General features: G+C 35.6%; 2 protein-coding genes across 5 annotated transcripts in view; both read right to left on the bottom strand.

Moving 5' to 3' along the window:
* The window catches only part of LOC133881577 (MADS-box protein JOINTLESS-like), an 81,182-nt gene extending 73,411 nt beyond the window's left edge, over positions 1-7,771 (bottom strand). The window contains exons 1-2 of one of the 2 annotated variants that reach the window (XM_062320530.1): positions 7,491-7,771; positions 7,000-7,210 (exon numbers count right to left, since the gene is read on the bottom strand). In XM_062320530.1, the coding sequence (XP_062176514.1) occupies positions 7,000-7,181 (182 nt within the window). In that variant the 5' untranslated portion in view covers positions 7,182-7,210; positions 7,491-7,771. The remainder of the gene's footprint in view (positions 1-6,999; positions 7,211-7,490) is intronic. The other variant, XM_062320529.1, reaches the window with a different exon arrangement.
* Positions 7,772-13,272: 5,501 nt separating this feature from the next.
* LOC133881004 (beta carbonic anhydrase 5, chloroplastic-like) lies at positions 13,273-17,580 on the bottom strand. Of its 3 annotated transcripts, none has more exons than XM_062319973.1 (10): positions 17,332-17,580; positions 17,180-17,247; positions 16,365-16,433; positions 16,056-16,217; positions 15,923-15,971; positions 15,612-15,725; positions 15,445-15,498; positions 14,862-14,944; positions 14,595-14,697; positions 13,273-13,938 (listed from the first exon to the last, which is right to left on the bottom strand). In XM_062319973.1, exons 1-10 carry the CDS (start codon positions 17,413-17,415, stop codon positions 13,738-13,740), a joined length of 987 nt encoding a protein of 328 aa, XP_062175957.1. In that variant the 5' UTR covers positions 17,416-17,580; the 3' UTR covers positions 13,273-13,737. The 3 variants fall into 3 exon arrangements, with proteins under 3 accessions (XP_062175957.1, XP_062175956.1, XP_062175959.1); XM_062319972.1 differs by having other exon boundaries at positions 14,595-14,700; positions 17,332-17,579; XM_062319975.1 differs by lacking the exon at positions 16,365-16,433 and having other exon boundaries at positions 14,595-14,700; positions 17,332-17,576.
* Positions 17,581-24,523: the final 6,943 nt, after the last annotated feature.

Genomic DNA, 24,523 nt, shown 5'->3' with positions numbered 1-24,523 from the left:
TTAAGAAGATTAAGTGCAACAACTTCTACAACATTTGGGCCATTCTTAGCCTTTGAAACATAATGCGTCACATCATTGATCAAAGAACGAATGTTCCAAAAATAAGGGAGAGGAGATCAATCCCTTTCATCGTGATCATAGTCCGAAATCAAACCGTTCTTAAAGGAATCATTAATTCAAATGAGATTTTGACATCAAAGTTGATATTCCAAAGTTTGAAGGAAGGGCGCATCAAGATAAATTCATTGATTGGTTACATATAATGGAAAGGGTTTTTGAATACAACAATGTACCGGATAATTGTAATGTAAAAATTGAGGCAATCAAGTTGAAAAGGCATGTACTTAAATAGACAAATAAAAATTTTATACAACATCTAATGGGAATATCTTAAGAAATAAAGGTCTTGTGAGGTGAAAATTCATACTGTGACATGGGAAAAGCTACAAAAAGAGTTTAAAAATAAGGGTTAAATCCAAAATTGGTCCCAGTGCTTTTGATATTTATCAAATGAGTTCTTGGGTTTTTAAAAGTGATAAATTTGGTCTATAGGTTTTCTGTCTGTTTAAAATTATTCATTTTGTTCCCTCCTGTCAGTAAGCCATTTGCCACCTGTACCAAAAAACAAGCGTGGCAAATAACAATACGACACTCGTACATATCTCCTCGTAAGCCTTGCCAGATTAGCATACGTTTCCAAATCAATAGAAACATGGTGGTGGGGAAATCCACTATGTGGGTGGTGGTGGGCTTCTCCAGCTACCCATCCCTACCCCACGGATGCATCTTGTAACAACCCAGTCTAAACTAGGGTTAAGAGATCAATGATTTGGACCTTAGGATTAATTGGGATCAAGTTTTGGATGTGAGGATGAAAACATTTACCCAGAACAATTCTCGGGCACATTTTTGGCCTAGGGAATCAATCCCTGGAATGGGAGGGGGGGGGATCAATCACCCCTGGAGGAATCAATCCCAGGGACCCCAGGATCGATCCTAGCGTCCCATAAACTATAGGGATCAATCCCAGCTTTTACGATCTATCCTGGCCAAATCCATTTCGTCTACCCAAATTTCCAAGAGCGTACTAAGATTGAGGATCAAAGAGGAGATAGAAAGACAAAATATAGTAGTTCCGGAGTTTTTGTTAAGAGTTTCAAATCCTTGCAAGGTGGGGATATCATTTCTTATTCTTAATCTCTCGTGTTGAGTGATTCTTGTCTCTAGTTCTTTGTGTGTGTGTGTGTGTGTGAGAGAGAGAGAGAGAGAAAGAGTGTGTTCTTGGTTTGTTTTGATCATTAGAATATTGTAATGGGATTAGTTTTACTATTTCTTCCGTTCAACCATAGCTTCTGATTTGATGACTGTTTTAATCGGATTATTTTGGAATTTTAGCATCTCGGATTGATATGACAAGATCTGTTGTTGTAGGTTGTTGATTGTTGTGTTTGTTTATCAAGTTGCGAACCCTTTAGTCTTTTGAAATGCATATGCATGGTTTTGACATTTGAGGCCTTAAATGATGTATAGGATGATCCTTCTAAAGTTATAAAACCCTTAGGAGACTTCTTAAGGTTAGGATAGCTCTCTTCAGGGTTCATGAGTGTTCGGGACGTGCTATGATCAATCTCAGATTGCCCAGGATCGATCAAGCTCAGCTCAGCATCGATCACAGGCTATTAGGATCGATCCTACCTCACATAGGATCGATCACCCCAACCAAGATCAATCTTAGCCTTGCCAAGATCGATCTTGCCCTATTCTAGCACCTTGTTTTGTCATTTTTGGGTAGTAGGGTAGGTTTTTCGTCCAGTAGAACCTTTTAACAATAGGGTTTTTTTTTCCGCATGGAACATTGTTGAAGAGTTCAAGGTGGGTTTTTCAGGATAATTCCTACGATCAATGTGAGTGAAACTCACATGGATAATATAACAACCCAAGAAAAAACGCTATGTACCCACATCCGCACTATTACTCTAAAAGGACTAGTCAATTTGGAGCTTTCCCTAGAATAACTTATAAATTCCAATTTCACCTAATAAGTGAACAATGTGAGACTTCGCACCCGTAAGCGGCTCTTATAAACTACACACTCTCTATGTGGGCTACTCATCTTCCCAATATGAGACCAGGGTGTTGCAAACTCCTTCCCTTAAATTCCTGACGTCCTAGTCAGGGTCACGTCATACAGTGTTGACAATACCCCATGACATTACTAAGTGGCTCAGATACCTTTAGTATCAACAAAGGGAAAATAGCTAGTTATATCTGCGCTATTACCTCAAAAGGACTAGTCAATTTAAAGTTTCCTTAGAATCACTTATAAAGCCGAGTTTTACCTAGTAAGTAATGTATGACTTAGCACCCATAAGCATCTCTTATAAACCATTGACTCTCTATGTGGGCTACTCATCTTTTCAATATAAGACCGGGGTGTTACGGATAATGTCATCTATTATTTTGGTATATGAAACATGCATGCTTACTAGTTGCACGAAACCATTTTGTAACATTGTGATCTCAACTTTATCGACATGAAATATATTGAAAATGTATGAAACATCGTGTAAGTATTTATCACTGCATGCATGTAAAAGACTAAGAATTACTGCATTATACGACATGACTCTTAGTCATGGGCTTACCATTAATCGGGCAAGACCTTATGGTCTAAATTTATGCTTAAGTTTTTGCCACTAGGATCAATGGGCCAAATAAGTGACTGACTCAACTATATACGGATGGTGGTCACGATGGAACAGGATCTCTATTACTGTGGTCCACCTGGGGTCAAACCCAGTCGAACTACTAGTTGGTGCCTCCTATTGTACTTCACTAGGGCATCGGTGTTTGTACCAGAGGTCCCTCGGGATGCGCAAACCCTACAATGAACAAGTTAAGGGCACAAATAGATCATATAAAGTTGAGTTATAACTTTATGATTCTGCTACATCATGTATTATATGTATAATGCATTTTATTCTTCGCATTGATATTTTTCCAAGAACTATCTCACACGATGCTATGTTTTGTTTTGAAATCTTTTAATCAAACTATGAATTCACCGCATTGATAACTGTCTTTCATGTGATATTTACTCGCCAAGTCGTGGGCTTACACTCAATTTGTTTCCACCTATAAAACATGTTTGTTTTACAGTTGATCAACTATTAGATGGCGGAATATATGAGGTGGGTGACTGCGTAGGACCTAGCAAAACTTATTTTGAGGAGTTAGACCCTAGATTGTGGCATTATTTGTGGTTTGCGTTGAGGGCCATCTTGATGAATTTGTAGTGGTTTTGTTCTTGTTATACTGTGCCCATTGTTGGCTGAATGTCGACGATTAGTTTTCTGCAAACACTGATGACACAGACTATTAGACTTATCTTTCCTTTGGTTTTGGGAGACTTTTATCGTTCCTTTGTATTGTTTTAAAATATTGTTATTTTGGAGATTTATTTGGGATTTAGATACTTGATGGATTATTATTACGTTAATTGAGTTCTTTCGGAGATTAGTATTTTGCTCTGGTTAATTACTAGTTTATGGATTTTATTAGAATTACCTATATTATGATATGAAAGTTTATTATTTCCATAGTTTTTCCACTTAGTTGTAGGATTAAAAGATCACTTGAAACTTATTTACTTGGTAAGTAGGTTTTTGGAGGAGAACTAAGTTAATTACTAATTAATTGATTTCGGAGGCATTACATGGTTTGTGGGGAACCCAAGCCCCACAGAGATTGTTGTGGGGGCAGGGGGTCCCCCACAACCCACTCTTTCCCATATTGGGATGGGCTGGGGTGGGTCATAACGGATCCCCACCCATGCAACCACCTCCACGGATTGAAGGGCAGATCACACAAGTCCCCTCACCCCAAGAACTTGAAGAGGAAAAGACCCTTCAAGATGAACTCTCGCTCCCAATCTTGTTTGTGGACCAATTCGTGGCTAACGTGGCAAAGAACCTGAACCGAGTCATGGCTGACATGACAAAGCCCATAGGGATATAATCAACAACTTGGCATCGATTATGGTGAAGTTTTTTTCTCCCATTGCACGTTTGAAAACCATAAGAATGGTAATTTCTCTTGCGACTCAAAATAAGTGGAGGATTTTTCAAATGGATGTAAAATCCGCTTTCTTGAATTCTTGAAGAGGAAATTTCTGTTGAACCACCTATGAGCTATGTCATCATTGGGCATGAGGAGAGTTTTGAAATTGAAAAATGTGGGCTTAAAGAAAGCACCAAAGGCATGAAATAGTATAATCAATAAATACTTTCAAGAGAATGGATTAACCAAATGCCATCATAAATACACTCTCAATGCTAAGGTGCGTGAGAATGGAAAATATTTTGATTGTTTGCTTTTATGTAGATTACTTGATTTTTACAGGCAAGAACCCTAGCATGTTTGAAGATTTTAAGAAAGCAATAACTCAAGAATTTGAAATGACCGAAATTGGACTCATGTCCAATTATCTTGGAATTGTAATAAAGCAAATTGAGGAGGGAAGTTTTATTTGTCAATGAGGCTTTGCAAGGAAAATTCTTACGAGGTTCAATATGGACAATTTCAAATCCGTTAGCACTCCTATAGAATGTGGAATCACATTGTCAAACCATGAAGAAGCATCATATTTGGATTCAACGATTTCAAGACTTTAATTGGAAGCTTAAGATACTTGAAATTCACAAGACCGGATATTCTCTACGGATTTGGGCTTGTTAGTCGCTATATGGAGTCACCTAGCATGACACATTTCAAGGAGGCTAAAATAACTCTTGGTTATATCAAAAGTACAATTGATTTTGGCTTGCTTTATTCATCTTCTAGTGAATTCAAACTTGTGCCCTAAATTGATAGAGATCATGGGCTGGAGATGTGGATGATAGAAAGAGCACTACTAGATTTGTTTTCTACTTTGAAAGTTTGGCATTTACTTGGATTTCTAAAAAAAACAAACAATTGTGATACTCTCTACATGTGAAGCCAAATATGTTGCCGCTACAACATGTGTTTGTCATGCAATTTGGTTGAGCAAATTGTGGAGAGAACTACATATGCCACAAGAGGAAGCTACGAAAATATTTTTCCTGAAAACAAGTTGGGGCTTGCATTGGCGAAAAATCCAATATTTCATGATCGAAGTAAACACATTGACACACAATATCATTTTCTTAGATAATGTATTGTCAAGAAGGAGGTACAACTCAAGTTTGTGAAGACTTATCATCAAGTTGCGGACATTTTAACAAATCCTCCCAAGGGTGATGCTTTTTAGCAAGCTACGAACGTTACTTTGACTCACTAGAAATTAAGTTTAAATGGGGGCATTGAATTCTAAACTTAATTCCAATAATTTAATATTATTGTAATTAAATTACTAAAGTGTCTTCAAGAGCTTGTCTCTTTTGGCTTTTAAGCATGTAGGAGTTACATGGGAGTCATATGGAGTTACATAGGATTTATCCTACACGTGGGAGTTACTTAGAATTTATAATGAAATTGAGAGTTCAATGTGATGTAAATGAATGAGGTTAATGTTAGAAGCTAGAAGGATCCTTGGTAGTCTATAAATACCACTGCAAGCAAGTCATTTTGATCAAGTTGAATAAAGGAAACAAAGCCCTCTACAAGTTTTTTGTTTCTCTTCCTTTTTTGTTCTCTCTCTTAGCGTACGTACACGTGAGTTCTCCAATTTTCAACGTTCAGCCGTTGCCAAAAAACTGTGATTTTGTAGTGTTTGAGGTTGCATTATGCTCTATTTAATATTACTATAGCCAACAGTAATCATATGCATCATAGATATTATAAGGAAAAAGCACTACTAGTCGAAGCAGACAATCTAGCGCAAATTGTGAGGGAGTCTAGCTTTTCTGCTCTAGGAGACTGAATATGCTATCTGGAAAACCAAATATGCAAGCTCATTAAATAAATTTCTCTCCCAAACAAGACAATACAATCACAAACAACTAACTTAGAAATTATTAATTTTGCAAGTATTATTGGACTAATTCACAATGTGATCATAGTACGTACTCATCTGTTGTACATTTTACTTATGTTATTAGTGGTTCATCATAATAGAGTGGAATAATTAATGTGGTTCTTTCTTTTCAGTACTCAATTTGTTCATGCATTGCATACACTTTGAACTTTCTCCATACATTCACAAAGCAAGTCTTAAGGTGTTATTTGTAAGAATAATTACATCACTATTATACCAAGTTGATATTAACATGTAGATAAGACTATAAAATATATATAGGAAAAGGATTAAACCTGAAGAAGAAGCTAATTAAACTGTATTAGGATATCAACAAGACAACACAATTTTGTGGCTAGCTTCATGATAACAATTTGTCTTCTAAATCAAATGTTATAATCCCAAAGTACGTTCCTAAATCAATCCACCGTCTATATCATTCATTTAGGTACGTATACACTATATTTTATGAAGACATGCTTATACAAATGCTATCAGCATCTCAGTAGGAGGACAATTAGGAGGAAGTGCAAAAACACAAAGATGGTTAGGAATGAAATGAAACGTTGAAACTCCTAATTGAAGCCCAACAATTAAGTAAAATATGGATTACAGTGACTAGTCAAATAGGTAGCAGCGACATATGAAACCCTTCAAGCTAGGTGATATTAACTTCTCTTTTAAAGGTTGAGAATTTGTGCTTTGCAGAAACCGTAAGTGATAAGACTCTGTAGACTGTAGTACTTTTGTTTTCTTTATTTGATGTATCCTAGTACATTTTTTCAGTCACTCTATAGGTTTGCTCAGTCTTGTTGTTTGATTTGGATCTTTATTTTGACCTTTTGGCTCTCTCTCGCTCTCTCGCTCTCAAGAAATGATGAAACCATTGGAGAATATGCATGAATAAAACGATGTAAAGGCATTAAGGTGTATATATATATATATATATATAGAAAAAATGTGTTTGTCTAGTAGAAAGATGCAAGCTAGTGCAAGAGAGAAACCTTGAGCTGGCGTAGTCAAAGAGCTTTCCAGTGGAAGAAAAGACTATGAGAGCTAATTCAGCGTCGCAGAGAGTTGAGAGCTCCAAAGCCTTCTTAAACAGCCCCCTCCTCCTCTTGGAGAAAGTCACCTGCCTTGCCGTCGTGTTCTCGATCTTTTTTATCTGGATTTTCCTCCTCGTCATTTCTGCTCCAAAAAATAATCCGACGGCCCCTTTACATCAAACCAACCGAATTATCAGTCCGATCGAACTCAAAACTATACTTGTACAAAAGAGGAATAATTATCCTTCACAAATGTTTTCAATCAAAGTTTCAGATCAAACCAGTATCTAAGAGAGAGCAAATGCAAATTCATATACATGAAAAAGTATAGAAAGAGAGAAGCCTTAATGTGAGAGAAAACCAGTCTTTCCACAAAGAGAAAGAGTATATATAACTCATAGAGAGAATAATAGAAAGAAGAATGAAAAATAAGCTAAAATCTAACCTACCTTTCAGACAAAAATCAACTAATTTGGCAGATCTTCCACCCTTCTAGTTATTAAGCATTCTATAAATGGAAATTTTGGAGAGAGAGAGAGAGAGAGAGAGAGACTGGACTGTAGAGAAAGAAAAAAGGAAAGAAGAAAGATGGGTTTTGCAGAAAACAGTTGAAAGAGAGGTACTTTTCCAAATTTAGTCAAGAATTTTAGACCAACCCTAGTTTACAGAAGGAGGTGAAGAAGGAGAAGAAGAATTAATGAACACCGCTTTTCTAGCTTCATTATCTACTTTTCTTTCTTGTCTTTGTAGGGCTAGCTGTTGACATTTCACACAGAGCTACAAAGCGACGAATGGTTTTCTGCCACCAAAAGTCTTAAGATAGGGTGAGAGAGGGAGAGAGAGAGAATGAAACTTTTTCCTTTTTTTTTGTTTTTTAGGGGAACATCCTAAATAAAGTAAATTTTCAGGTTCCTTTTTCCGGCCAAGCAGAGGGGTTCATCAGCAAATTTAGAACTTTAAGTATATAGCGAAGTTTGGTGATTAGAAAGAGAAAGGGAAACTTTCTTCTATTTAAGATCATAGGGATCAGTGGCTTAAGATAATTAAATTGGTTATTTTATATGGTGGGGATTTGCTTTCCGTACAGATTGCCACGCTGCATCATTGGACAGAAATTATGACATGTTTGTACCCTCGTACCCGTCACGTCCCCCACAACCGTCCATTCAGGAGTTACTTGGTATACGTATATATTAAGGTCTGTCTTGTCGCAGAAATAATCATGACCAGAAAATCAAATAAAATAATATTTATTTTATAAAAGATGCTACTCAACAATTAAATGGTAATTTTTTGGGTTACATTAAGAAATGTGCACATTCCGATGGTTTTGAAGTAAAATGTTTTTCAAAAGATTTTTTTTTTTAATTTTTTATGTTTGGTTTGATAAAAAGATTTTTTAGTTTTGAAAAATTATTTAAATTTTTAAATTTCGTAAATCATTTTTTAAATTTGAATTTCTCATTATCAAATTGTCAAACCATTGCCAAAACACTCCTAGGCTCCATCGAACCAATGCCAAATCCTCATTAGGCCTCCGCCGAAACCCAATTGAGACATCCTTTTTTAATATTTTTATGTTGTAAATAAAAATTGTTTTTTATAGGTTAATATATATCATTGAATGAAAATATTTAAATAAAAAAATAAAAAAAAATTATGATTTTCTGTACGCACTAACTATTGTAAAAAATTTTAGGAAAATGATTTTTCAATACATTTTTCAACAAAAAATATTTTACGTCGAAACAAACGGAGCCTAAGAATGTGAAATTGAGAGCATATATAGTATTTATCTTAAAAGTATAAATTCGGACCGATTATAACATGCCGAAAAACTGAATCCGGGTATTAACCGGCTCCGAGAAACCAAAAAACCGGGTTATCCAGTTATTTATAATCAGATACTCAGAACTAGAGCCAGATCTAGATATTGAATTTAAAAAATATCCGACTCTGGGTACCTTAATTTATTAAAAAAATAAAATAAAATTACTCCCCGGGCCCCTACTGCTACACCAGCCTACACGAGACCTTTCCGTCCTTTCCACCTTTTGACCTAAGCCCTTTTCTCTAGACCGGTAGTTTCAAACTCTTCTTCGCCTCTTCTGTCTTCACCTCTTTCATTCCCCTTCACTTCAGCTCTTCCTTCTCTTTTAGTTTCCAAGAAACTCATGTACGAGAGCATACGAGTTTGATTGAAAAGCAGAAACCTTGGAACCAACTGCTTCTTGGGAATCTTTCCTCCAGTGGACTTGCGAGCAGTTTTGCTTCTGACGCTCAATCTGCAACAAAATACCAGCCGACGGGGATGATGAGCACGGTGCGTGAGAGATCGACACTCGGAGAAAAGTGCAAAGAGCTGGCGTTGTGGTTGAGGGCAGCGAGGCGAGATCCAAAGGGGACTCCGGAGATGTCGTACTGGATGAGCCGGCAGACGTCGATGACGGTGGCGGCGTCGCAGAGTTTGTAAGTTTACCTTTGCATTTCGTGTATGAAATGAAGAAATTTCCGCTAATTTGCTTTCTAGGTTATGGTTTAATTCAGGTGATTGGGTTTGAATTGAGTATGGTGATGGAAATGCTGAAGAAATTAGTGATAAAATACCTGTCTGATTGTTTCTTGTTTTTGGGGATATTTGAATAGTGATTGCTTGGGAGGAGAATTTGGGGTTAGATTACCCTCCGTTTGATTATCTAGAAACTGAGAAAGTAGAGAACAATACTGTACCCAGCCCCGATAACTGGGTACTCGGGTCCGGGATCTGTTGTCGAAAATCAATAACCGGTGACTCCGGAGCCGATTTCCAATTATTACCCAATAACCGAGAATCCGCTCCGAGTTTACACCCATAATTTATCTTAGGGAAAAATATATTTTAGCCCCCCAAACTACCACCCTTTCTCCGGATGGTCCCCCAAACTACCAATGCTTAGATTCTGGTCCCCCAAACTACCACTTTCTGAATTTTGGGCCCCATCCGTCCATTTATGCCGTCAATTCTAAACATAATTCCGAAAATACTCCTCCTACACTTTGAAATTCTTACGGTTAAGGGAGGGGTATTTTCGAGTTTTTGGCTAATTTTTGTTAGAATTAACGGCATAAATAGATGGATGGAGCCAAAAAATCAAAAAGTAGTAGTTTGGGGGGCCAAAATCTAAGCATTGGTAGTTTAGGGGGCCATCGGGAGAAAGGGTGGTAGTTTGGGGGGCTAAAATATATTTAACCCTTTATCTTATTTATATTATTATAACCTTTCTCATGTTAATAACAAAAAACATATGGAAAATTCCAAAATTTGTACAGGGTCTAGAATTCCCATATTTGTTGTCATATTTGATAACTTTTGCTTACTTTTTTATAATTAAGAGTACTAAACTAGCTTTTTTAAATCTTATTTCTTTTTTAAATATATGAAAGTTTTCTAAAAAACCTCTTTGAATTAGATATTTTTGTAATACTCTAAACTAAGGAAACACCAAAAGAATCAAAAGTTGTATCATAGATCTAGAGAAGGAAAAATAGTTCTCTTAACATTATTCTAATATAAAAAAATAATATAAATTATAAGGATTTTGATTCATAAACATTAATTGTGGTCTGTGAGTCTTTCATCGGGTTCGGGGTTTTGTATTCGCAGGTTACTTTTGGGGGTTTCTCTTATTTTGTGGAGGTTTCTATTATGCTTGTTAGGGGTTTTCTTGTGGATTTCTTGTGGGCTTTTTTTGGTTTTTTTTATGGGTTAGCTGAATTTGCTTCTGTGTATACTTCCTGTGTACTTAAGGGCGCCTTACGTTTTTTTAATGAAATTCTCTTACTTATAAAAAAATAAACATTATTAATTGTGCAGTTGTTGTATTAGTGTTGTAAATTTAACATTTTTCATTACAATTTGCAAAGCAGTTTTGTCATGGCCCACCTGAACATAGTCTGCCCCGAAAGGTAATGCCAAAAACTGAAAACACGAGGCACATACCTTATACAATTTTGTCATATATGATAACTTCTGCTGATCAAGAAAAAATTTTAAAAAAAAAAAAAAAAAATAGATTTAATGTTTAAGCCCTTCTCACTTGCCAACAATTAGTTGTTAATAGAGTCTTATCATTAAAGAAGGGAATAAAAGTCGCACGTCAAAGTCAAACAGAAAAATTCCATCTCAATAGCATAATTTCAAAATAATACATCTTCATTGAATCTATTCATTCATTAACATTGTTACATCACTTTATATAATTCGAGTAATTCTAGAAGTCTCCTCATGTATTATTTTTATGTTCATAAAAAAATGAAATGCCTTTTAAAATTACAATTTAATCAAAATTCAATAGCGATCAATTATAAGTTCAATGATGATTTTACAAGTCACCTTATTTTTTTAGGAGCACGAGAAGAATTTAGAGCATTTATCCTAATGAATAATAGAGATAAAATTGAAAGCTCTTGTTGACACAAAACTTCTTGTTGGTAAATGCTGAGACACTATTGGTGATATACGACATGTACGCATCGTTCTTCCCTTCTTCCAAAAAAAAAAAAAATGAAAAAACTCAACCTCGTGTTTTGAAACGAAAAGGGTACATATGCGCTTGAAAAGCCTTTTTATCAAATCAAAGAAAACTCACGAACACAACAGAAAAATTGAGTCAACAATATATTTTATTTATTTTAGATAAATCTACCGAGGCATATAACTGTTTTTTTTTTTTTTTTCCATTAAAAATATAGGGGAAGTTAACGAAGTGTATATTGAGTAGTCCTTGAGGACATAATGACATATACATCAATGTATTAGGTAGCATTGTACCTTCTCTAAACATTATTTTAACATAAACTATCTCTCTCCTCTCTCCTCTTTTTGCCTTTTATTAGGGATTGTGTTAGAATTTTGTAAAAAAATGTGAGGATAGGTAGAAAACTTGTATTTTGAAAAAAATAAATAATACTTTAATGATATAGGAAAAGATAAGAGAAGCAAAAGGCAATTTTATTCCTTAAATTTAGAGAAAATTAAAAGAAAATTGCTACTAGTGATCGTACCAAGAAAATGACAGAAATTAACTACAAATCAAATATTCAACATCTCCTGCTGGATTGCCCTTTTGCGAGAATCATTTGGCGGAGTTCCAAATAGCCCTTAAACTCCAATGTTGTATGGGTCCTAGCCCATTGAAATATGGGCCAAGTCAATCTTGAAGCCCCAATCAATGCTTGCCATTCCTAAGAAGGCTATTCATGAATTCCATATTCACTATTCAATGACTTTGGACCAAATTTGGTTAGTCAGGAACATGTTAGTTCACAAAGCCATCAAGCCCAAGATCCCTTATATTCTTAAGATCATTGTGACCACAGTGAAAGCCCATATTGGGGAGGCTCATTTAGCCTTCTTAGTTCTTAGCAATAAAATTGGTTCTTCTCTAAACCCCAAAGGGGATTCTATGCTAACCATTTTGGCCCACAACAAGGCACAGCTCTTCACTGATTGGTCTTGTGCTCCCATCATCTTTGAGCAGCTTCATCTCATCTAGAATTTCTTCATGCCTGTTAAAAATTATATTAAGAAGCTTAAAATGTATTTTTAGTACATAAAAAATCTATGTAAAGTAAAAATTTGTCTATTAGAACCTAGTTAGGATTGTGTTAGAAAGTTTAAAAAGTATTTTTAGTACTTAAAAAACTGCGCTTAACCAAAAGTTGGCCTATTTGGTAAAAAATTCTAAGTGCTTCTTTGACTTTTTTACTCTAAAAAAAGCCAAAACGCACTTTTTGAAAAAGTTTAGGACATGTTTGGGTAGTTTTTGTTTTTCAAATACTATTTTTTTAGTAAAAGAAACTCAAATTTTTTTTTTTTTTTTTTTTTTTTTGTTGACTTTTTTCGACTTTTTTGCTCTAAAAGAATGTCAAAATGCACTTTTGAAAAAAAGCTTGAAAATGAAACTTTTTCTTGAAAGCTATGTTTCCCAACACAATCCCAAACCTTCATCGAAGATTTTCAGACATGACAACTTTCATGCACACCAAGTAGCTAACTGGGCTGCTTCCCATCGTTTGTTTAAAAGCATTTCCAACCGCTCTCCCAACCTATCCTCCATTTAAAATTAGGAGCAGGAAAATATCCACCCCTGTGATCTCCCTTTTCCCTACTATTGCTAAAAAAATAAAAATAAATAAATAATATTCTATTTGTAATAGCTGTCCAACTTCTAATAAAATCATTGACAGATATTAAGCACTGAATGCTGGTGACTTTACACACACTCATCAATACCTTTCTCTCAAATCAAATGCCCTGCCGTATCCAATTACTTTCATGAGACTACAATTCGAGGAACCAATTTATTAGAACAATTGAGTACAACAAACATGTAAAACTTACAAAGACAAGGGATGTCAGTAGAATTACATCAGGAATACAGGTATATTATACCGTGAAAATAACATATTTCATTGATACACATATACAACAGGGTAGATATTTCCTAAAAAATACGCTACACACTCCACACTCTTCGACGTGACTTTTAAAATTTCTATTAGATTGTGATTAAATGATAATTTTAAAAGCCATGTCAGGAAGCGTGGGAGTGTGTGTACCATTAAGCCTATGCTTCAGCTGTCGCACTGGAAATAAATTCTGAAAAGGCAAAAATAAAATAACAAGAAAGCATACAGAGACGGTAGTAGCAGAATTCAGCACCAATAAAATTGGTTTTTGACTGCAAATCTGCTATTCTCCTCCAAATTGCCTCCCTCGTAATCCAATGTCCACTTCTCAAATGTACAGTCAACGAAATCATAGTACCCACCATGCACAAGCAGTTCTCCTCTGGCCACTTTTTCTTCTATCCATGGGTAAGTGAGCAGATTTAACAAGGAATGGTTGACTGATTCCTGTGGTAGAATTACAGAAACATGTAAAGAAGCTTAGATACTCAACATGCAAGAACCTTTTATAAATCTGATGTATCCATCTTTATATATTCAGAGCAGCACCCATTAGTCCTTCAAGAAATTGTGTTCTATTGTGCTTCAAAACCTCCCTCACAAGCTTAACTATTGAAAGCCATTCATTTGTACATTCTTGATATCAAAATCCCTCCCCCCACCCCATAGAATGAAATGGTCAAGATTTAAAGGTGGTGCATCTAACGGTGTATATTATGTGACATTATTCAAAAAATTTTAAAAGACGTGCCAAATTTGACATAATGTATACTGTTAGATGTACCAACTTTAATCACATCCATAAAATTGATACTATCCATTTCATTTGAAAGGAAGAGGATCCTTGCCCTCCACCCTTACCCTTTTCCCTATTGCATTAAAGAGAGAACTGCTAATTTCACCTTCTAAATAAAATGATCATCTAGGCACCAGAAAAAGATGTACTTTTCAGACAGGGAAGGCATCGAACATAGTAATCATCTTTTGAATCCCATGTTCCAAAATACATTGCATTATTACCAAAATAAAGACGAGAATATTTATGTTGAATCAAACAGTCATACAATGGGATTAAATATTTGAAATTAAGGATGGAAGATTACCTTCTCACAGTGTGTGCACTGCTGGTCAAAGCTTAGGTTGGAAGCTGCAGACTTTGTGATTAAGCTTGCATTCTTTCCAACAACGACCCAACTTCTAATAAAGCTACTGTATAGAAAAGTTTAGCCAAGGGAAAAAACATGTAAGCACTGTTATCTACCCCAAATAAATGATACACTCAAAAGACTAGAACATTCTCCTAGAAAAGGTACTTAAATGATACATGCAAAATACTGGTAGAATAAGGAGTGGTGTTGTCTTCATATAACCTTGAATCTTCTTCATCTTGCATACTCATGAGGGCACGAATACCTCCACAGCGGCTGTGGCCAATGACTAGTATGTTCTCAACCTGCAAAATAATAATTGTCATTCACCATTTCTCATAGAACCAAAAAACACAAAAACAAAACAAAACTGCCATATTTTTTTGCAAAATAGCTGTCCATGTTTCATTATATTTAAGATGCCAGACATAGAGGTGAATTAAGTCATTGAATTAATGCTTTCAGTTTTCAAGCAATTTTTCTCAGGAAAAAAAAATCAAGCACTTTTATCATTCAGGAAACTGACTAAAGGTTCAGTCATGATTTGATAAAGTTCGATGATCAAAAGTTAATTCTAATAACTTTGAACACAAGTTCATTGTCCTAGTCAATTTTATTCTTAAAAGTTCTTGCAAGAACTCCACACTGTGCTTTGCCATAATTTATTATTCAACTCCGGTACCAAATTTGTATCAGAGAATTTTATTGATCAATCTCCTATGTCATGCATAACAGGCATCTACGATACACAAGTGAAGAAAATAAAGAAGCACGCACACTAGAATTCAAGGCATAAAATACTTACTTTAAGAGCATTTACAGCAAATTCTAATGCAGCATTTGTTTCTGAGGGTCCACTCTGAACACACAGAAAGAAAAAAAAAAATGAAGGGGGAAAACACTTTGTAGCCTCAGTGCTTATCTGCTGGGAAGCAGAAATTCAAAATAAACCAAATGCAATGTAATATGTACCTCAAACGGGGGTACTAGATTTGCTACATTTCGGACCACAAATGCTTCCCCCGGTCGAAACCCCAGGATGTTTGATGGGCAAACTCTAGAGTCTGCACAAGCAATAATCATGAACTGTTCCAGAACTTGTTAGTTTTAACAGGCTATCTATTCCTGACACAAACAGGAAAAAAAAAAAAAAAAAAAAAAAAAAAAAAAAAAAAAAAAAAAAAAAGATGAGGCTAAAAGCAACAGTTTATCCATCCACGATGTTCTCAATGTATATATAACACGCACAATAAATAATTGACTTAACCAGAAAAAATTATCACCTTTGGTGCTTGACCCTGGGCAAGATTTTGAAAATGTTCCAAGTTTTCTCTGTACACAAATAATAATTCACTTTAGAAGAAAGTAATTGCTTTAGCGCTCAACAACTTTAGGCCAGAGTTGTTTGCTGCTTACTCAAATTTACGCTTTTTGAATCTCAGAAATCGATGTTTCAGATCTTCAAAAACGTCGCACACATTTTCAGTTTCAGCCAAGCTCTCCAGCCTACTATTGTCAAGTTGCTTAGTCAGCCCTGGAGGCTCCTTAGAAGCCTTCAACTCTAAACGTGTACCAGTCCTGCAAGCATCAAAGCAATATATTTGAAATAGCATACAAAAAGCACAGGGAAAAAAAGAAAGAAAGAAAGAAGCAGCAACTAAAAAAGATTTTTGTATGTTCAAGTTCAATGAATTATAAAGTGGATGATCTTAAATTAAAACAGACTTTTTATCTGTCAGGGTGAGTGGTGAAGTTTGCACAACACTTGTAATCTGAAGAAACCCAGAAATCTCCCTGTGTAAGTAAATCATAAACAATAAAAATTAAAAGCTTATGACACCACGTTGTAACCCATAAGGCCATAACATTACTCAAACAAAAGAAAGGTCATTTGTGCGAAACAAAAATGAAATCACCCTTCTTGTAAGAATAATTTTCAGTTCAAAATCATTAACGACAGGAAATAACAAATTTCTTTTCCTTTTTATATGAGATTGTGTAAGAAGTGTGAATTCAAAATATTTCTCCCTATCAATTGAGGGATCCATATATTGGTACTTATAACCACTATACAACCTTACAACTTCTACATCGATAATGAGAGGTTACTACTATTCATCTTTTATCTAACTATACATATTCTAACATATAAATTAATGAAAGGTAAGATCTCTTCAACTATCTAATCATTATCTTCAACTTTACAAATTCAATGAATGGTCTCTTCATTGTCTTCGTTGGGATGTTTGTCATTACCGCTGTGAGTTGAAACTTTAACAGTTTTCACGATGCTTTGAATGGAGTTGTGCTTCAACAGATTGAAAAGTTAAAAAAGAAAAATCATGGAACAATTACATCAGATTGACATTTTCTAAGTTCTTGGTAATCCTCATCTGAATCATTGAAATCAATCTCTACTCCAAATTAGAAAGAAACAAAACATCTCATTAGATTCGTATTTCAAAAAACTATTAGAATAACTGCATAACAGCAGGGTAAATAAACAAATTTGTAACAATGGTAATGAAACAGAAGCTTACTTGAAAGAAGTCAACAATCTCAAATGGGTGCGTTCAGTTTCTCCTGATTTCAGCTTAGGACCAAAGATCTGTTGCCAAAACGACAAGAAATTAACAAAACCAGATCGAAATCAGAAACCGCAACGGGAGGGAGAGGGCATTCTAGAACTTACTGTTGATGTCTTTAATGATGTTCTGCGGACATCCATGGAGAAATTGATGTGCTGTGAAAAGGTGGTGGGTGAAGGAGCTGCCATTGGACAGGTCTAAGGGGATTCTGACTTCTGAGAGTGTCGAAGAAACGGAGAAGTGAGTGGCTTTGGAAGATGCATCGGCAGAAAATGGTGGGTGAGTTGGATGGATCGACAGACATTTGTATGGTCTCCAAGAAAGACGGAGAAACCAAAGCTTTTTAAAAAAATGGGCCATTTATGATTTAACGGCCAACTAATAAGCTCTGCCATGAGATGTTGGACTTTCCATTTTAAGATGTGATGTGAAACACTACAGCACGTGTGGCTTCAACTGAGTTCTAATTTTGTGCTTCCTTTCCATCTGGTATTTCTCTTTTGAGCTGGCCGTTGGGATCTGTAGATCAAGCTTATTTTTTATTTTTTATTTTTTATTTTTTATTTTTTATTTTTTATTTTTTATTTTTTATTTTGTTTGAGTTGTTTACTTAACTATGTATATATATTTTGTCATTTATTTATTTTGATCAAACCAAGTTACAAAGATTAGTTTGTCAAAGTCAATCTAAGAATTGGTTAAACTATACTTCATCCTCGAAATAGGAAAATACGTTATGATTTATCTTACTAAAAGTATAAATTTAAGAAGTATTGTTGTGCAAATTTATTTAACTCGCAAGTGCACGAATCGTTTGCAATATAGCGTTTTGCAAGTGCGAGGTCGATTCCATAGGAAATTGTTTTACGAAAATTAATTTCTATTCAAACTGATCCTATTTTAACCTAACTCCAAATTTAGGGTTTTTAAACAAAATAAAAACTTAAACTTAACAAATCAAAAGATAGGGTTATAAGGTTTTGGAAATCACACCCACCAAATCATAGCAACATATTCTCATGCTCATCAACACATATTTAAAGTTTTCACATACAAATTTTAGGTATGTTCTACTTTGCTTCAAAAATCGTTTGAATCATTCAATGAATCCGTTCTTTACACAAATCAGAAAAGATACCCGGTATTCCCCAAATCATCCATTATATCCATTCAAAGAAGAAATCACATTGGATACCAGGTTTTTCACCAAATCATCAAATATACCCATTGAATGAAACACAATGAATATCCAACGTTTTGATAAATAAAAATTCAAGCAAACAATTAAATGAGACAACCTCAAATCATCATTTGTATCCGAAAATCACAAAAGATATCCAAAAATTATCTCAAAAATCGAATAGAAGTAAAATAATTAGAAATCAAAAGCTCATAAACTCAAATAGCATAAACAAGCATGAAAACATAGTTTCTATTCAATGGTGATGCTTCATCCTCAACCCTAAATGAGAGTTTAGCTATACATGACTAAGGAGAGCATAAATAAACAACAATAATCTATTAAAAATCAAAGAAACTTACAAAATATGGAAGTTCTAGATGAAAATACCCAAGAACCCTAAAATCTACTGAAAACGACGCCTAAGGCGCTCACCAAGTGGCATCCCTTGAAAGAAATGAGAAAGAGGGGTATTTACAGAGCTAGCTAGGGCTTCTGCATATCCAGGTCAGCATAAGTGCGCTCGATCGCACTTTAGGTGTGCTCGAGTGTACTCGGGCATTCGTCAAGGCGCTGATGGCTGCTGTGGGCGCGTCTGCTTTGAGCTCAACAAGGATGCGCTCGAGCCCACACGGGTGAAAGGTTGCTAAAGGCTGTTGTGGGCGCGTGCGCTCGAGCTCAACAGGGATGCGCTCGAGCCCACTCGAGTGAAAAGGTTGCTGAAGGCTGTTGTGGGCGCGTGCGCTTGAGCTCAACAAGGATGTGCTCAAGTCCACTCAGGTGAAAGGTTGCTAAAGGTTGTTGTGGGCGCATGCGCTCGAGCCCATTCGGGTGAAAGGCGTTGTTGTGGGCACGTGCACTCGAGCTCAACTGAGCTGTGCTCGAGCCCATTTCTTGAAAATTCGAATTTTTAGCCTTTTTGCTTCAAAACCTCAATTTCTCTCTCAATGACCTGCAAAACACTAAAACACCAAAACTAGCCAAAAACTTCAAACTCCACCACAACATTACTCAGACTCAACGAGATGCCTTGCTCCTAAAACCACAACATTACTCAGACTCCACCATCACTGCACATACCCAGCAAGCTGTCCATTTACCTTCCTCTCCATCACTTAGAAACTCTTCTGTGTGTCATTTTGCCAAATACCTTAGCCACACCCACGCGTCCAGCCTGTTCTCCTGCTTTGTCCCCTTCTCATCATCACCCGGCAACCACCCTTCCTTTCAAATCAAATGCTCTGCTTTTTGCCTTTGTCCAATGAAACTCCTTTCTTGTCCTGTTTCACCAAACTCCACCATATATTTCAAGCTCTTCATCACATCGTCTTGTTGTGCATCCCCAACGATGTCGTTGCACAGCTCAAAAAAAAAAAAATACAGATCAAGAATCCAAATCTTGCCACAACTGTCAGCCGACAGCCCTTTGCCGCTACCATACGGAGCCGCGCCGCCACCGCCACCCAGAACGTACCGCTCCAGCCGTTCCCAAATTTCTTTGCATTTGTCAATCGCATCGTTTTCTCTCCTACCTCACAAAGTCTTGCATTTGGGTGCTCGAATTTCCTCATTGGAAATCACCCAGCCTCCACTGCTTAGATGCACCACTACCTCTCTCAAGGTTGCAGTAAGCTTTGTTCCAGACTACAATCGGGTTGCCAATACACCTTTCCTTTTTTTCTATTGGCCCATTTGTTGGCCCACATTTCGTGCTTGAGGTAATGTCCAAAACTCAAGTCCATTTTAGCCATTTGATGGCTCTTTCTCTTGGTCTATTATTGGCCCAAATTTCTTACTTAAAGTAATGTCCAAAACCCAATCCTATTTTAAATAGCCATTTACAGCTCTTCTCTTGGCCCGTTGTTGGCCCATTTTCTTGCTTGAGGTAATGTTTAAGACCCAAGCCCATCTAAAGCCCTTTGATGGCTCTTTCTCATGGTCCATTGTTGGCCTAAATTTCTTGCTTGAGGTAATGTCCAAAACTTAAGTCTATTTTAAATAGCCATTAGCAACTCTTCTCTCGGCCCGTTGTTGGCCCATTTTCTCGCTTGAGGCAATGTTTAAGACACAAGCTCATCTAAAGCCCTTTGTAGACTCTTTTCTTGGCCCATAGCTAGCTTTAATTTTGGCTTTTGAGGTACAATTTGAAGACTCAAGCCAAAAATAAAAAAATAAATAACGATGATCCAAAGAAGAAGACAAACTAATGGAAGTGCGATGGCGTATTAAGAGGATAAATCAGACATGCAAAAGGATCCTTAAATCAAGGCACAAATCCTCCAAGATTGATGCTCTCTCTCACGGCAGCTTCTCTCCCCTTTATTTCTGCAAAATCTTCTCCTTATTTTACTCTCCAATATCTCCTGATTTCCAGCATATTTCATTCCATGTTTTATGAGATATTATTCCCTTTACATCTCTATATATTATTCCTCTTGTAACTGAAGAATGTATCGAGAATCAGTAAAGATGTAGCTCTTGAGTTTACCTGAGTTCTTTTTTGTTTTCTGTCTTCCCTTTGTTTTCTAACACCTGCAACTGATGTTTGGGCATGAGGGACCCCAAGGAGTGATGCCAACTGTGATGTCCGAACATAGCCAGCTTTGATGACTGATGTCTAGACTATAGCTAAGGCAGAGATTACATGCTCACTAAGCTTCCAAGACATGCTTGCAGAGAGGTCAGTAAGCATCACTGTCAGTGATATCTGGACATGGAGGTCACATGTCCAAACATGAGCCAGACCCAAGAGTGCATGTTCCCTAACATATGGGTTGTTGTTCGAACATGAAAGGCTAATTAGGCGTTAAACTCTAATCATGTTCGAACATGCTTTTTACATGTTCGGATGCCATGATGCAGAAACAATTTTTCAAGCGTATTTCAAAGCCTTTATGCTCATTCTTTTAAATATCTCAGAAGTAAAACTTTCAAGAACATTTAAGAGGAGTTGAGAGAGTTTTGTTGTGTATCGAGTCCTTGACTGTGTTGATACTAGGAACTTGAGGTGTCAACAAAGAAGTCATTTCATGTGTTGAAGTTCTTGGAGTTTGAGATCAAACCACAATGCTATTGCACGTTTGTTTGTCATCAACGAAGTCTACCGATGGGTTGGTAAGGAGTCTACAAGATATTTAGCAGGTGAAGAGCTAAAGCCTACTGAGGAAGGTGAGTGAGGAGCTATCTGCCCAAGAAGTCTTAGCATTACAGGGTTGTAAGTGTCTTTGTCCATTTAATTATTTTTTGTAGTGGATTCTTAGGTTTAGCTACCCTAGAAAGGTTTTTTCCTTTTAGTTGTCAACTGTGTTGTTGATGTAATTGATATTTTTATCTTTTGAGGTTTGACGTTTGGTTAATTACATTTTTTTTATTTGATATTATAAACTGCTGTAATTGTTTATCCCGCATTGGTTGGGGTTAAAATAGTTGTTTTTCACTTTGCATTTTCTTCACTACATATATCCATTATACCTCATAATATGAAGTGAGTAAAAAAGTTTGTAGCATGTTGTAATGTAAAATATCAATTCAAATACCAAGAGATACATATTATCTATAGATAGACACACTAACACATTAAGCAAACAATCCTTAATCCAACAAAGGCTTCAACCCTACTAGAACTAAGGAAACAAGGCTTCAACCATGCTAGAGCTGTACAACCCCACTCAAACTAAGGCTTCAAGTGTACACCCCACTTGAATTAAGGCATCAAGTGTACAATCTCGCTCGATCTAAGGCAACTCATTTAATCATTACATAACATTCTCATTTTTCAGAAATTCCAACCAATATTTTCAAAAATCCTTTAACTATAGTCTTTCTACCATTTCATAAAACATACTTTCTTTGAAAACTCTTTTCTATGAAATTCTTTTTCTTCAAATCTTTTTACATGAAATTCATTTTCTTTTTAATAATGTAAAACACAATTGTAAAATATAGCGTATATATATGAACATATTTCAGAATTTCAGGGCTCAGTATCACAATAAGACATGTTCATAATATAATGCAATATGCAAAACATTTTAAGTGATAGGTTAGTGAGTTTATACTTGCTCTATCGGCTTATTCTCCTAAACTAAGTACCTCGTGTTTTGAATCCAAACCTCATATGCATTCACACCGAATCTAATGATTAGGTTTTAATCCTCAATAAAATCCCCTAGGATTTCTAACGAAATTCAAGACCCTTGAAAATTACTAAAACCTCGGGTCTTATATAGTCTCATTTCTATGCCTTGATACGATCTGAACTCAATAGGTGAGCACAAATTACCACCTCTAATGTCGTATAACTTGCTTGTGTGTTTCTATAGTGACAATTCTAACAGTATGTATTTTCGATCAACATAATCTTAGATTTGATTGAACTTGTTTACAAGTTTTTGTGGTGCTAGTGTTGCATCCATGTTGCGATTTGTCCATATCAGCCATAGTGAAGAAGAACTACATAGAATTTGAGAGCATCGACCAATAGATATCTCCGATTGATGAAAAGAACTACACAAAGTCTAATCACCAACTTTCTACTCTTGTATGTCATCGGTTTGACTTGAAAACCCTCCTAGGGACGGGTTAGCACATAAATTAATTTCTATTTTAGACTTCTGAAGAGTTCAAAGTTGAAACGGGTTGATTTCCAAACCAATTGGGTCAATGCCCACCCTTAACTGAAACTGTCCACCAAGACCATAAACCTTGATCATTATTTGCAAGTAAGGCTTTAAACGAATAGAGCCAATTGCAAACAGGCTTAGATTCGAATATATTTAACTCAAATTTTGTTCATTTAATAAATGAGTCGTTCGTTGACACAAAATTATGCTCAATTAATGAAACATACTCATAAACTAGACTCGATTCAATTAACGCTCATGAACATAGCTCATATAAGTTCAGTTCAACTCGTTAGGCTTGTTCATATATATTAGTATATATGTATATTAATAAAAATATGCTATACAAATATAAGTATGTGTATTATTTGTTACTTTAAATAATATGTTACATAGGTTACGTACTTTTTTCAATGTCTACAATTCAATTATAAATTATGACGACAGATCTTCTTTGGGTCAGGTTATATATATATATGGCTATATGCTCAATCAACTCGAAGCTGATTTTGTTGGACATGGCAATCTGTGTTGCAGACATATATGCACCACCACGCACCCAATTCTTTGACTGAAAACAATATTCCATCCAGATCCAGTACAATATATATATATATATATATATATATAAAAGATATGTTATTCGTACGTTAACTCGGTGTACGCTCAATGTATTTTGACAACATGAAACTCATATGGGGTCAATGTAGGTTGTTGTCAAAACATATCGGGTATACTCTTGCTCTCAGGGCCGGCTCAACTATAAGAAAAATTAGGCAGTTGCTTAAGCCTCTAAAAATAGGTTTGATAAAAAAAAAAAAAAAGAAGCCTAATCATAATTAATCTGAAAAGGTTTTTTTCAGTGAAATAAGGTCCTAAAGACAAGTTTATTTTAAAAATAAAAAATGAAAAAAGTCTAATCATAATCTGAAACGAATTTTTTCTAATGAAATAAAGCCCCAAAGACAAGCTTGTTTTTTTTAAAAAAAGCCTAATCATAAGCTGAAACAGTTTTTTCCCAATGGAATAAGGCCCTAAATTAAAGATAGATTTGTTTGAAAAAAAAAAAAAAAAAAGAAGAGAGAGAAAAGAAAAAGAAGCATGATCTCTTGATTTTTTTCTTTGAAGACTTTTTAACTTCAGTAGAAAAATAAATAGTTAGAGGCCCAAGAACACAACAATTAATACCAATAAAAAAAAAAATACATTTTCTCTTTTATTAGGAGACTCAACTAAAATGATGTAAATTATAAGAAAGCCAATAAATAGAGTGGGGCCCACGGAGAAAGATTTGTTGAATTATAACTCATATACCATTTGGGTTTCACAAAGTTGGACAAGGTTTTCTCAAGAAAAAATAAAATAAAATTTTACCTCTAAATTTTTTTATTTTTTCAGATTTACCCCTCCAATTTTATTTTTTCAATCCTACCCCCCCAAAGTCAGAAGACGGGCTCCACCCCTGTAGCGAGGAGATTGCAAGATCCACTTGCA

Source organism: Alnus glutinosa, chromosome 11, assembly GCF_958979055.1.
Source record: "Alnus glutinosa chromosome 11, dhAlnGlut1.1, whole genome shotgun sequence".
Lineage (NCBI taxonomy): Eukaryota > Viridiplantae > Streptophyta > Magnoliopsida > Fagales > Betulaceae > Alnus > Alnus glutinosa.
The sequence above is the reverse complement of the archived record's forward strand: the minus strand, read 5'-3'. Positions and strand labels throughout refer to the sequence as shown.